At 42.4% G+C, this 14,104-nt stretch overlaps 1 protein-coding gene across 1 annotated transcript in view; it reads right to left on the reverse strand.

Annotated features, from left to right (window-relative positions):
• Positions 1 to 380: 380 nt before the first annotated feature.
• Positions 381 to 14,104, reverse strand: part of usp33 (ubiquitin specific peptidase 33) — a 30,000-nt gene continuing 16,276 nt past the window's right edge. The window contains exons 10-24 of the mRNA XM_087810620.1: positions 12,668 to 13,118; positions 12,465 to 12,602; positions 11,025 to 11,143; positions 10,778 to 10,950; positions 9,065 to 9,135; positions 8,954 to 8,987; positions 8,831 to 8,876; positions 8,583 to 8,763; positions 8,340 to 8,466; positions 8,055 to 8,224; positions 5,544 to 5,625; positions 5,195 to 5,303; positions 4,542 to 4,644; positions 4,022 to 4,090; positions 381 to 1,435 (exon numbers count right to left, since the gene is read on the reverse strand). Coding sequence (XP_087666746.1) covers positions 1,278 to 1,435; positions 4,022 to 4,090; positions 4,542 to 4,644; positions 5,195 to 5,303; positions 5,544 to 5,625; positions 8,055 to 8,224; positions 8,340 to 8,466; positions 8,583 to 8,763; positions 8,831 to 8,876; positions 8,954 to 8,987; positions 9,065 to 9,135; positions 10,778 to 10,950; positions 11,025 to 11,143; positions 12,465 to 12,602; positions 12,668 to 13,118 — 2,031 coding nt within the window. The 3' untranslated portion in view covers positions 381 to 1,277. The remainder of the gene's footprint in view (positions 1,436 to 4,021; positions 4,091 to 4,541; positions 4,645 to 5,194; positions 5,304 to 5,543; positions 5,626 to 8,054; positions 8,225 to 8,339; positions 8,467 to 8,582; positions 8,764 to 8,830; positions 8,877 to 8,953; positions 8,988 to 9,064; positions 9,136 to 10,777; positions 10,951 to 11,024; positions 11,144 to 12,464; positions 12,603 to 12,667; positions 13,119 to 14,104) is intronic.

Below are 14,104 nucleotides of genomic sequence, written 5' to 3' on the forward strand. Positions count from 1 at the left end.
CGACTTCGTCAAGAGTCATGTGGTCTGTAAATTGTAGCAACACCGGAGTCAAATACTTGACAATACTACAAATATATCGTATCGTTGCCCCTGTATCGGGATACATATTGTAGCGCCAATACACGCTACATATTAATAACCCATTTGGTGGCCTAATTTCAAGGATGATTTTCCACAAACTATGAATGAAAATGAGGGGAATTGATGGATAAAAAAAACGTATCGTAATGAGAGAGTTAAGTTAAGTCCTGTCTCAGGCTTTTAACATTGAGTGTCTCGACTGAAAAGCAGGCGTTCAGGAAGTCGGTGTTTTTCCTGCGACCATTGTGTAAACACAACACAACTCCCGAGTCCGACCACAAAATCAAGAACACGCAGCATCAGCGTTCCAACAAGTTTTAATATTGTCAGCCAACATCAGATTGAAGTGACATCAACATTCGGAACCTACAGCGCGGGGGGGTCGACCTCCAAGAGCCGCCCCATCGTTCAGGAAATAATGCCTCGTATTGATTAGATAACTGCTAGTGAATACCCTACGTCACGCTACGACGTGACTTCTGAAGTGGCTATTTATCGGAGAGAAGCTTCGTGATTTCCGTGCACATTGAATGAGCAGCGTTGAATTTACATGCGGTGACGGCGAGCCGGGGGTTCGGATGACACAGCATGCACTATGCCTGCCTTTTATCTACGACAATGTAATAACATTAAATTACTCCCTTTCTGTGATAAATACTCCTAGTGCTCGAGCGTTACTACCAGTCAAGGTACAGTTGATGCTTGTGGTGAACATGCCGGTGTCTTAGATCTACAGGACAGTGCAAAAAAACACACGAGTCATTCCTGAGACTGGTTCGAGTCCCTTCATAACCATCGCTAGTGGAAGCGTTACAAACTCATCTGTGTAACAAGCTTTAGGACGGGTCGTCAAAACAACGACAACGAAAATAAAATATCCAAGATGCAGTGATCTTTACGACACAAGACCGGTGGACATTTGGTCGAAAAAAAAAAAAAAAAAAAAAAAATATGGCATTCAGTGTAAATCTTAGCTGCACAGGTTAAAATGTTGGTTCCCAAAAAACAACCAGACAAATGACAGTGCTTATAGAAATTTCAGAGCTCTTTATACATTTGTACAGAATCATTTGTCCGCCTTCATGTAGCCGGGGGGGTCGAGGGGGGGTCCTTTGAGTCGTCTCAAAAGAAAAGTCTGAGTGCAAAATAAAAAAAAAGGCGCCCTTGACTGTATTCCGTCGGGTCGAGAAAGGAAATCACACCGAGCGAGTCTCCATCTCGATCTTCTCCTCGGACTGCGACGGTTCCGCTTCCTGGTGGCCGGCGTTGGGTCGGACCGTGAGCAGGGGTCCGCCGCCGTAGATCGCGTGCAGGAAGTTCCAGGTCTCTTCGGAGATCTGCCCCGAGTCTGCACCTGCGGGAGAATCACACGGACTTTACTGATCACAGATTTGGAAATGTAGATGCATGCGTGACTAAACGTGATCTCAACCATTAAAAGGACTCGTGTTCAGCTGAACGTTCTTTTGCACGACTTCATAACGTCTTAACAAGAAGGATCTGTCTCGCCTGTAGTTGATTCAGAACTCTGCAGCGAGAATTCTAACCCGCTCCAGTAGAAGAACTCACATTTCTCCGATCCTTAAAACTCTTCACTGGCTTCCAGTTTCTTTCAGGATCAACTTTAAAATTCTGGTTCTTACTTTCAGATCAATTCATGGTCAGGCTCCTCCTTACATCACTGATCTGATCCAGCCTTACACCCCAGCTCGGGCTCTGAGGTCTGTGGATCAGAATCTACTGATGGTTCCTCGCACACGACTCAGGACCAGAGGAGAGAAATCTTTTCAGGCTGTTGCTCCTAAGCTTTGGAACGATCTTCCTCTCTCTTTGCACTTGATGGAATCTTCTGACTCCTTTAAGAAACATCTTAAGACGTTTCTATTTGTTCAGGCTTTTCCTTGATTTTCTGGAACTCCTGTTGTGTTCTCAGTATTATCTTGATCTTTAAAATATATACTTTATTGAGTATTGTTTTGATTGTTTAAGCGCTTTGTGACCCTGGTCTGGAAAAGCGCTATACAAATAAGAATGACTTACTTACTTACTTACTTACTATAACCGTCTTTCCCGAGAGACTGAGGTACAAACTCCATCTTATCTTCTTAAAAGTCTTGGCGGGGAAAACCCAAGTCAAGGGTGTCAAACTCAAATCACTCAAAGAATGAAATGCATTCCAAGTCGTGGGGCCCTCGCAAAATATATATGGAATGCGATACGTTTTCTCATTCTTAAGCACATCTCTGTGGTTCACCAGCACCATCTGTTTTCTGTTGCTCCGGCGTCATCGTGCGTTTGAACGACATTCAGAATCAGTGCCGTCAGAGAACGAGAGTCTGACACGTCATCTTATTGTATAATTTTAAACATCTTATGGCCTTAAGGACAAACACAATAACTTGTTTTACGTTTGAATATATTGCTGCAACAAGGGTCTATCAAACAGGATTCGATTTCTTGAGAGTTACAAACTTCTACCAAAAACTACATTAAAGCGAAACACGTTCAATTGATCATAAATATCAGCGATATTTTGCATAAAAACAGAAACTCAGCCACTGCCACACACCATATAGTACAGTCATGGAATAAAAAAATATAATATCAATGAAGTAGTTACTCCTTTTTATATCATGTGACAGACCAAGAAAACGTGGGATGCCTAAAAGCAGATTGTTATAGATGTTAATGTAAGAATAAAGTAGATATTATCAAGGAAATCATGGGAAATTGAGTAAAACTACAGACAAAAATCTGTCATGAGCCTGGATAAGCTCCATTTCTAGAGGCTTCGATTCCCATCTTGTCATTTTCTACATGGTTACTTTAGAAATCTTATTGTGTTAGTAGTAGACTTGTGCTCCCTTTGTTCAGTGCTGAGGCAATATTTATATATTTATTATATATATATTATTTTTTTACATTAGCCAAAATAAGAGACTTTATTTTGAGGAATAACTAACCATAGAAAAACACGAGATGGAGCTGATTTTTCAGTTTGTTTATACATTATTTATAGTCATTCATTATTGACACCAAAGGAGTAAATTCTGTAGAGCGTACTACCTCAGTATTTCTTCCATTTAAGGAGGGATACTACATTGAATTTTGATAAAAATCGGAATATTTACACACAACTATTACAGTTAGTATTTCTTGGCCACATTTCTCTTTTACCATGTCATGTCTGGGGCTCTGCAGAAAACAAACACTGTGATATAATATATATTTTTACATGACTGTATGTAATGTGGCGCAGCTAAAATAAAGGCAAGTTATCATCATCTTCATCATCATCATCATCATCATCACCATCAGTCCGTTTGATCAACATTTGTGTTTGATTCTTTCTCATGATATACAACAAAGTACTGTAGCCATGAACTAAAACTTCATTAATTTACCGTTACGTTCCTTTTCCAAACCTAATTTCATCAATGGATTAATAAAGTTACATCTATCAATCCATTATTAAGATGACCTTGAATCAATGCAAAATAAGTATTTTCCTGAAATGCCGTTTCCGCTGCACTCGAGCTAAAAATCCAGACGAGTGTTGACGTACACAACAATCCGTTACCGATTTCTACGACATCTCCAACTGAACTTCCTCAACGATCACATGTTGCTCCATTGTTCAATGCCCTGGAGTCAGATTAAGAAGATCCTGTTTTCGAACCCACGACGACTCCATCTTCACACGCAAGATCCACAGATTCATATGGGCCAGAAGGTCACGAGGAACCGCACTCTTTAGCTAATGGCTTCTTTTGAAAAAATGCCTCCAACTTTACAACTGCTTTTAGGTCGCGAAGATGTAAATGTGATTTGGAAACGAGTCGAGAGCAGCATCTCCAAGTGTTCAGGTGCAAGAGAACGTTCAGAGATAACAAGGAGAAGCTGATTTAAATCAGAGAAATAGTTATAAAACAGCGTATACCTTGTTTCAGCGTTAAGTGACCGTTCTTGGTGGCAAATATCTTGGAATTGTCGATTGGTCCCGGAGGATCTTGAGGGGAGAAAAAAGAGAGCGAATGCAGTTAGAAGAGAAAGAAGTGCTACTAAAACATGTCAAGCGTTTTTTAAAAAAGTAACTTTGTAGAGACCAGATAAATATAAGAGGCGCTAAAGTCAGCGGGAGACGATTTGTGGAAACATGCCAGATCTAAGAGGTTATAAATAGATATGAAAGGGAGGTGAGAAAAGAAAGGGGGGGGGGAAATAAAAATGTATTTGACGCTTCGTTTTGCAGGAAGGGAAAACCTGTCTCGTGGGACTAAATCAGAGTCTTTTGAAGATAAATCAGGAAATCTGGGACATCAAAGTCGCTTTTGAACTCTTCCATCTTGGAGGGAAAGAAGAGTCTATTCCGACTCCTTTGGAAGCTCAGATGAAAAACCTTCCGACACGTTCATAGTGAAACACTTGTGAGTGGATGAGTGAGTGTGTCGTCCAATTACCGTTGTCTTTGCCTTTGACGAAGCCCTCCCACTCGCGGAACCACTGCATGCTGATGCAGTATATGACCACCGGAGACTCCTCCTCCTGGAATGCCTTGTTTAGCTACAGAGATGGGGAGAGGAAATGGGGGGGAGGAGGAGTGAGCGGTAGAGAGACGAGAGGGAGAGGGAGAGGGAGAGGGAGAGGGGGAGACAAAAAAAAAGAAAGAAATTAAGTGAGGATGAAAGGATCGGGAGGAAATGGAAGACATAATCAATTCTCTCTGCCAGTAGTCGCAATTAGCCGGCAGACTTTACACTCGACTGCACGAGCCGGAGGATTCTTAGAAATGACAATCCCTTCTTCTTCTTCTTCCGAGAGACCTCGCCATCCCTTCATCTCGAGAGGGGGTCGGGGGGGTAGAGTACACAACCACAGCTGCATCTGTCCACATGCATTAATGATAAAGCTTTTGTCGGCCTCGCACCTTCCCCGCCTCCCGCCGGGGCAAAGTGCACCGACACATGCCGCCCATCAGCTGGTCGGCGGGACGAGGAAACCCCCCCCACACACACACACAACACACACACACACCCTCACACACACACACCCCTTTCCCTGACATGCGACGCGTCTAATCGTCGGCGACGGTTCTTACGCTCGAGAAACTCACCCTGACAAACATGTCCAGCTCCGATTTGCGCCGCTTCTCCGACTTCTCGATCTCGATCTGGCACGTTTGGCAGACGTACAGGTGGTTGACGGCGGGGCCGCCTCCGTATCTGCAGGGGGGGGGGAGTCGAGGGTACCCACTTAGTAACGGTCGTTTCATCTTTAACTCCTTTGTTTAGTTCATTTACTCATGGTATCTACACACATCCCAATATCGGTCAAGTGTGTTCAGAGTCATGTTTATGACGGTGACTTTTGTTGTTGCGCTCAAGTCTATTGTGGAGGATCGATCGTTGCGGTTTTTCGGGAACAAACATTTAAAAAAAAACCAGCAGGTGCTCAGTGTTTACCTGGTGTAAAGGTGATCCCACACATTCTGCGGCAGCATCAACGCCAGGTCGTGGATGGAGGCGGCTTTGTTGGGGGGCACACCTGGAACAGAGGGGTTCGAAGGATCAAGTCTTGTTCCTTAAAGTCACAAAGTTTCAAACTCAATCACACAAGAATAAACATGTTGGAACTCCTGTGTTTGTTCTCAGTATTATCTTGAGATTTAAAGTATATATTTTAGCGAGTATTGTTTTGATTGTTTAAGCGCTTTGTGACCCTGGTCTGGAAAAGCGCTATATAAATACAAATGACTTACTTACTGAGACAAAATGTTTGTTTCTGTAACAGGAAGTATGACTTTGTTCTCCTTTCCTCCCCCAAATAAACGATACAAAACATTTCCTTCAACATCACTTTTACCATTATTGGGAGTCTCTTTGCAATTGTAGACTTCCTTAATCTTTTCCTTCTCTTATCTTCACCATCTTCATTAGTCACAACATAAACATTAATCTACTTTGAGCGAACCATCTGGCCGGCCACATGAAATGACTTGGTGGGCCGGATTTGGCCCCCAGGCCTTGCGGTTTAATTGTTTGGCGAGTCCAGATGGTGAACTTCGTACTGAGGCGACTCCTCTCGTAGATAAGGGAGTAAAACTACACCTGATTGAAAATCATGTCAAAAAAATCTAAACCAGGACTTTAAACCAGGACTCGTTTCATTCTCGCAGATAAAAGTTCTGCAGAAATCACGGTGGACGACCTTCCGTGACCTCGTTTGACATCGATCGAGCCTTTTCCGAGGAAGATGAATTCTCAGAGAGAATCTTGTTTAAATCTGCAGGATGTCATTCAATAAACTGGGACTTTAGTGAGAGATCGAACAAGATAAAGTCTTAATGTGTTGAGAAGTAAATCAATAAATGACACAAACTGAAGGTCTAAATATAATCCACTTCAATTTATTTGATTTTATTCTAGGAATTTTCAGTCTTAACAAAATATGTGAAGAGAAAACAAATAGATGAGAATTATTGTATATATATGTATATATTATATTATATATATATATTTTTTAGAATTCCTTCATTCATTTACAATTAATCCAAAGGGGAATTTAACTAATATGACTTAACAAATATAATTGGAAATAAAAGGGGATTTTAAAATGGAATATAATTCACATTTTAAAAGGATGTATATTAAAAAATAAAATCATGTAACCTTTGGTCCTACTTTTTAAAAGCCCTGTTAATAATGACTAATTACCACATTTTGACCAACAGTAAAGATAGAGAAGTTATTTGAAAAGCAGTTAAGAAAAAGGATCTTGAGGTGATTTATCTGTAGTTACTTCCTCCTCAATACTCGGCACAAATATCTGTTACACTGCTTGGGAACCTTCTGCAAATACAACTTTATTTATTACATTTATAAAAGCCGGACGGCACCATTTAAAAGAGAAAATATCCACGTTAAGGAACAGGAAATTAAAATACTGGCGGGGAATCAACTGTGTTTTTTACTTCCCTGTTATTATACGCACTCTACAAATGTAAAGGACTTACTTACACCTGAGTATCTGGCAATTACCTGTTGTTACCTGAAGCCCCCAAGATTACGAAATCTCGCAGCTTTATCTTGCATAAATGTAGATTTTTTTTCATTCATCGTGTTCGCATTTATTAAGCCCTGGCAGGATAGAGAGTGGAAAAGAAAGGACTGGCCTCAGACCCTCGACTAATCCCGTTCCTTTCCTCAAAATAAAATGAGAAAGACGGATTGTTCGCCCAGAGGGACGTGAAACCGTTTTTGAAGTCGATGCGAGGAGAATAGCATCCGAAGCGCAGAGGCAAGGGTCATAAAATAAAGTCTGAAAAGCGTAACAATGCGCCGTTTAAAATTAATACGATGTCTCTTGATATCGGGTTATTCTGGACAAGACAAAGACACCATAAGACCAATTTCCTAAGGATGCTGGTCTTGATACGTCCCTGCAGTGGAGACGATGAATGAAAGCACAGAGAGAGAGCATACCTCCACCAAGGAGCTCAATGTTTTTTTTTTAGTGGTGTTTTGAGTAGATCTTAAAGGTCTACTAAGGAGTTGATACAACTACACCCACTCTGCTGTGATTGGTTAAGCATCAAGGTTTGTCACTGCACGTCATCAATCCTGGAGGTCTCTCGACAAAGGACTCATTGTATAAACAAAGCAGGACGTGATTACAGCTGGCTGGAGGAGGAGTGAAGCCATTATTACGTCACATGATGGACTCTCGTAACCTCTCGTTCGCCCAGATTTCAGAGCAACTTAATAAAGTAATAAGTTCAAAACATGACTCACTGCATCTTGGAGAGAAAGACTTCAACATTTGAAACATTTGAGTCAGGAGAGTTTTCACGTAAGTTGCCCTTTAACTGACATCCTCTTTGAGAATAAACGTTTGATTGACAGCAGTCAATCGTCACCAGAAACCATCGGAGTGGATTTTTTTTTTAACAAAGCCAATAAGGTCCGAGCACGAACCTCCGTGGGAGCACAGGAAGTCGTCGTTGGAGATGGGCCCGGGCTCGGCGAAGGTCTTGAACTTGTTGAGCCACTGGCGGGACACGTAGAACTGCAGCAGGCTGGGCTCCATCATGCTGAACAAGGCCGACACCCTCCTACGTTCCTTCAGCGCGTCCTCGCTGCTCTTTCTAGTGTCGGGAACAGAACGTTTCGTTTAGTCAGCGTTGCTTCTTCTTCTTCTTCTTCTTCTTCTCACTTGTCAGAAGTGACGCCGAATACTAAAAACCGTTTTGGGAGATTTACTTGTAAAAGAGCACGTAGGCTTCGGCGTTCTGGACGCAGGACTCCGAGACCTCCGTCACGCTCTGGTCGTCGAACTCGTACCACAGGTTGTTGACGTCGTTCCTGCAGTAGGCGATGTAGTGACCTCCTGGAAACACAGAGAGAGAGTCAGACTTCTTCACAGGCTCGTGTGACCATCTCCCTGCAGCCTGCCAGAGAAGCCTCGGGATGGAAACGTCCCGCTGAGACGCTGGAGGAACTCACTGCTGGCCGTGCCGTGGTGACAGATGACGGACAGCAGGTCGTAGTTGGTGGTCTGGGCCGAGCCGTCTTTGGCGAGGAACGGCTGCAGGTCCAGACCCTCCAGCGGGAAGGAGACGTGCGTGTTGATCTTGGTGGAGAACATCAGCTCGTGCCTGAAGCGCTTCAGGTGGATGCAGAGGATCTACAGCAGAGAAAAACAGTTTAAAATAAATAAATAAATCACAGTGGTCATTAATCTTTAGTTTTACCTCCGGCAAACTCTGCATTTTACAGAACTTCACCCCGTTTCTTAATCTAGCGACAAAGAACAAAACATTAGTTCAGGTGCTTTCATGGAGGGGGGGGGGAACAAAAAAGGACGAGACGCTCACTTCTTGCATTTCTCGCAGCTGTACATGTTGTCTCCTGGAGAGAGAAAAAAAACGTCATTAAAAATGGGAAAACGTCGGGAGTTCGTCCCGTTGCTCGTCGACGTGTCTCACCTTTGAGTTCGTCTCGGGCGAAGAACGCCGCCAGACAGTCTTGTAGCGTGACGACCGGACCCCAGAACCAACTGAGGACGGAGATTAGGGAAAGCAATTTGATACGGAGCCCTCGCTCTGAATGTCATCGACGAAAAAATCTGTGCTAGGTCGAGGCGACACGGATGAAAGATTGACCTGCAGCGGTAACAACATGTACCCGAGACATTATACTTCAGTATGTGACTAAATACTGGATGTAGTCGTGCAAAACACGAGTAAGGTTTTTATTTATTCATTCGCTTCTGGATGTTCGCCTGCAACACTAACTGCCTTTTCATAATACTACAGGAGACACAAAAGATTGGCCAAATTATTTAACTGCTAAATTCTATGATTAAGTTTATGCTTTTTTACCCCTTTTAATAATAATGTTAAACATTTTTTTTTTTGGTCGCTTCCAGGCCAAGCCAACCTTTGACCTTTCTGTGTGGAGTTTGTATGTTCTCCCCGTGTTGTGTGGGTTTACTCCGGGCACTCCGGTTTCCTCCCGCAGTCCAAAAACATAAGGAGGTTGATTGAAATTGTCCATAGGTATGAGTGTGTGTGTGTGAACGGTTGTCTGTCTTTGTCCGTTGCCTCTCGCCCTGTGAAACTGGGATAGACTCCAGTCTCCCCGCGACCCCCATAAGGGATAAAGCGGCAGAAAATAAATGAATGCATTTTCTTTTTTTTGTTTTAAGATGAATAATTATTGTTTTAACAAAGAATAATATACCCAGTATCCACACTTCCATTTAAATGATTTTGTATTTTTAATTTGTATTTATTTGTAATAAAAATATAATGCTAAATAAACATAATAAATAAAAATAAAATACAAAAGCTTATCAAAAGGATTTGCTTAAAACTATATATGATTTTTCATAAAGATACTGGAGTATTTCATAAATATGTGTAGAATATTACATTACAAAGCATTTATATATATATAGCGCTTTGTGACCCTGGTCTAGAAAGGCGCTATAAAAATAGAGATTATTATTATTATTATTATTATTATTATTATTATATTATATATAGAACAACATGTTTTCCATAAAAGTGGTCATTATTACCCATTTTTTGACTGAAATAATTTTATGGATGGGAAAGAGTTCAAATGTGACGAGAGTTTAAATGTGTCAAACAAACCACAGATCTCTCCCTCATGCTTATCATGCACTTTTTACTCTTTGTTGGCAACTTTTTAAGTCTTTTTATACATTTTGTATGAATTTATCTCATTTATTTTATTGTATTTATTCATTTATTTAATTGTTTTTGCATGTATTCATGGGTGTTTGTTTGGATGGATGCATTATAGCGGCAGGAAAAAAGAATTTCTCTTCCAGGGGATCAATAAATCCATCCATCGAGGCCCCGGGGGCCAAATCTGCCTCAACATTCACTTTATGTGGCCCTTCTTAAATGAAAGTAGATATATATTCATGTTGATATCTTGACCTATATATATTCCAGTGATTAAGATAAAAAATATAGATTATTGACCATTCTAAGAACAGTTAAAGTGAAGTTGAAGATTAGGTCAAACACACTATTAATATAAATTAATCCTCCAAAAAATAAAAATAAATATTGCCATTTGTAAATATACATTTTATCTGGTCTGCACTTGAGACACCTGAAAGATTCCGTCCCCCTAAATGTTCAACACACAACGATCAAACGCACCTCTTGATGTACTCCATGACGAAGGCGATCCAGCCCTGAGCGGCGTAAGCTTCCCCGCAGGAGCCGGCCTTGACCAGGGCCGTCTGGTGGGTGGCCGAGTGCAGCTTGGCCAGGTCTTCCTTCCCCGGGATCGGCAACGAGATGTCCTGGAAGTTCTCTAAGGTCACGGACACCTGCCGGGGGGGCCACAGACGGAGGGTCGAGTCAGAAACGCTCAAAGATCCGATGTGATCCGAGGGACACCGACCCGGTCGCAGGTGAGGCACTGGACGGAGCTGACGATGGTGCCGTCGAACACGTCCGAGATGACGCTGCGGTACTTCTTCTGACGTTTGCTCTTCGGTGGAGAGAACGTGGTGACGGCGGCTGCAGAGGGAGAGAACTTTCATTTATAAGGGTGTGTATTGGCAAGAATCTGGCGATACGATATATCGTGATACTGTAGTAACGAGGATATATTTGTAGTTTTGTCAAGTACTTGACTCTGGTGTTGTAGAATTTACAGACCACATGACTCTTGACGAAGTCGTAACTGCTTTCATTTGTTTTCAAACCAAAATATGTCCAAACATTAGCTTTTAAAAGATGCTGGAGGCGACTGTATCCTCTCGTCCTCAGTCATCACTGGGATCTCCTGGGATTTCTTTGTTTCTAAATAATGAAAACGCTTTTTTGTCCTTTGGTGAATATTTTTTTATTCTTGTTATTAACGATGTGTATCATGATACAGGGACAACCATACGATATATTCTGATATATTGCGATAGTGTAGTAACAAGTATATATGTGTAGTATTGTTGAGTACTCGAATATGGTGTTGCAGAATTTACAGACCACATGACTCTTGACGAAGTCGTAACTGCTTTCATTTGTTTTCAAACCAAAATTTGTCCAAACATCAGCTTTAAGAGCTGCTGGAGTCACTGTATCCTCTCGTCCTCAGTCATTGCCGGGATCTTGCGGGACTTCATGCGTTATGACTGCTGCCATCTAGCGGCCAGAAGTTTAATTGCAACACCAAAATGAACAAAAAGCAAAAAATACAAGATAATTGTATTTATTAATTTCTAAATGGATTAAGTTATATCAATATTGTATATCGAACATCAGCTTTAAAAGCTGCTGGAGTCACTGTATCCTCTCATCCTCAGTCATCACTGGGATCTCCTGGGATTTATTTGTTTCTATCTAATAAAAAAACACTTTTTCGCCCTTTTGGTGAATATTTTTTATTCTTGTTATTAACGATGTGTATCATGATACAGGGACAACCATACCATATATTCTGATATATTGCGATACTGTAGTAACAAGTATATATGTGTAGTATTGTCGAGTACTTGACTCTGGTGTATTTACAGACCACATGACTCTTGACGAAGTCGTAACTGCTTTCATTTGTTTTGAAACCAAAATGTGTCCAAACATCAGCTTTAAAAGCTGCTGGAGTCACTGTATCCTCTTGTCCTCAGTCATCGCAGAAATCTCATTTCATTGTAACTTTAGCTAAGGACAAGATAACTGCTTATGTTAAATTGCAACACAAAAATGAACAAATGCTGTAAATATTTGCATGTTAATGGAATACTGAAAAGATAAATAATTGTATTTAATACAGCCTGTATGGAACTATAAACCATAAAAAAAATATGATATATAGTATTTAAAAGTGTATCTATTTGCTCACCTTTCTTGTGTGCGGGGTTGAGACACGGCCAGACCGAGGTTTTGGGCGGACTGGTGGACATTTTGGAAACGAACCCCCCCATCGGGACAGGACTGTGGGGTCTCGTGAAGTTGGACAGTTGAATATCTGGGAATGAATCTGGAAGAAAAGTCCAACAAAAGTCATGAGACGGGACATGAGGACCAGGTCAGTCCTTCACTCACCCGACACTCTACTCTGGATCTTGATGTGGCCTTGGCTGCTGATGATGGGCGTGGTCTCCATGGTGGTGGTGTCCACGTCCTTGTCGATGTCCACCACGCCGGTGTTGCCGTCCATCGCGCCGTTGACCCCGCAGCGGTAGATGTCGTTGATCATGTTCTTCTCCTTCTGCCACTCGCGGTTGGACTGGATCTCGTCCGGGTCCTGGATCAGCATCTCCGCCTCGTTGTTCTCGTCGGCCGGCGCCGGACCCGTTGGCGCGTCGTTGTCGGCGCGGTCGCTGCTGCCGCACGACTCGCACGACTGGAAGTCGTTGTCCGACTGGCTGTGGCAGTCCTCCTCGGGGCCGTCCTCCAGCGTGATGGCGTTGGACGGGTCGTACGGCTCCGGCAGAGACTCCTTCAGCTCCTCGTGGAGCTGGTCCATCAGACAGCGCAGGAACTCCTGCGAGTCCTGCGGGTGAAGACAGACAACATGAAGGTGTTTGTATGGAATTATATCAGAGCCATGAGAACATTGAACAGATTTATTTCAAATGTTAAAACATTTTATTAAATGTCTTAAATGTGTTATCTCAGGGTCAAGGTGACCCAAAGGCCCCAAAACAAATGTGTTTGTGGTATCCCTTGTGTTGTCTCAGGGTCTAGGTGACCCGAAGGCACGAACAAAATGTGTTTGTGGTATCCCTTGTGTTGTCTCAGGATCTAGGTGGCCCGAAAGCACGAACAAAATGTGTTTGTGGTATCCCTTGTGTTGTCTCAGGGTCAAGGTGGCCCGAAGGCCCAAAAACAAATGTGTTTGTGGTATCCCTTGTGTTGTCTCAGGGTCAAGGTGACCCAAAGGCCCCAAAACAAATGTGTTTGTGGTATCCCTTGTGTTGTCTCAGGGTCTAGGTGACCCAAAGGCCCAAAAACAAATGTGTTTGTGGTATCCCTTGTGTTGTCTCAGGGTCTAGGTGACCCGAAGGCACGAACAAAATGTGTTTGTGGTATCCCTTGTGTTGTCTCAGGGTCAAGGTGACCCAAAGGCCCAAAAACAAATGTGTTTGTGGTATCCCTTGTGTTGTCTCAGGGTCTAGGTGACCCGAAGGCACGAACAAAATGTGTTTGTGGTATCCCTTGTGTTGTCTCAGGGTCAAGGTGACCCGAAGGCCCAAAAACAAATGTGTTTGTGGTATTCCTTGTCTTGTCTCAGGGTCAAGGTGGCCCAAAGGCCCACAAACAAATGTGTTTGTGGTATCCCTCCTGTTATCTCAGGATCAAGGTAAATGACCTCCACCACTGCATACGTGTTTATGGAAGCAAGTGAGGTCGTTCACCTTGGCCCAGAGACAACAAAAGGGATACCTCAAACACATTTGTTTTCAGGTTACCTTGACCCACAAGATAAAACAAGGAAAAAGCATTAACATTTTGAATTAATAATTTCATCAAATTTGA

The sequence above is a fragment of the Callionymus lyra genome, chromosome 16 (assembly GCF_982586985.1).
Source record: "Callionymus lyra chromosome 16, fCalLyr1.hap1.1, whole genome shotgun sequence".
NCBI classification, from domain to species: Eukaryota; Metazoa; Chordata; class Actinopteri; order Syngnathiformes; family Callionymidae; genus Callionymus; species Callionymus lyra.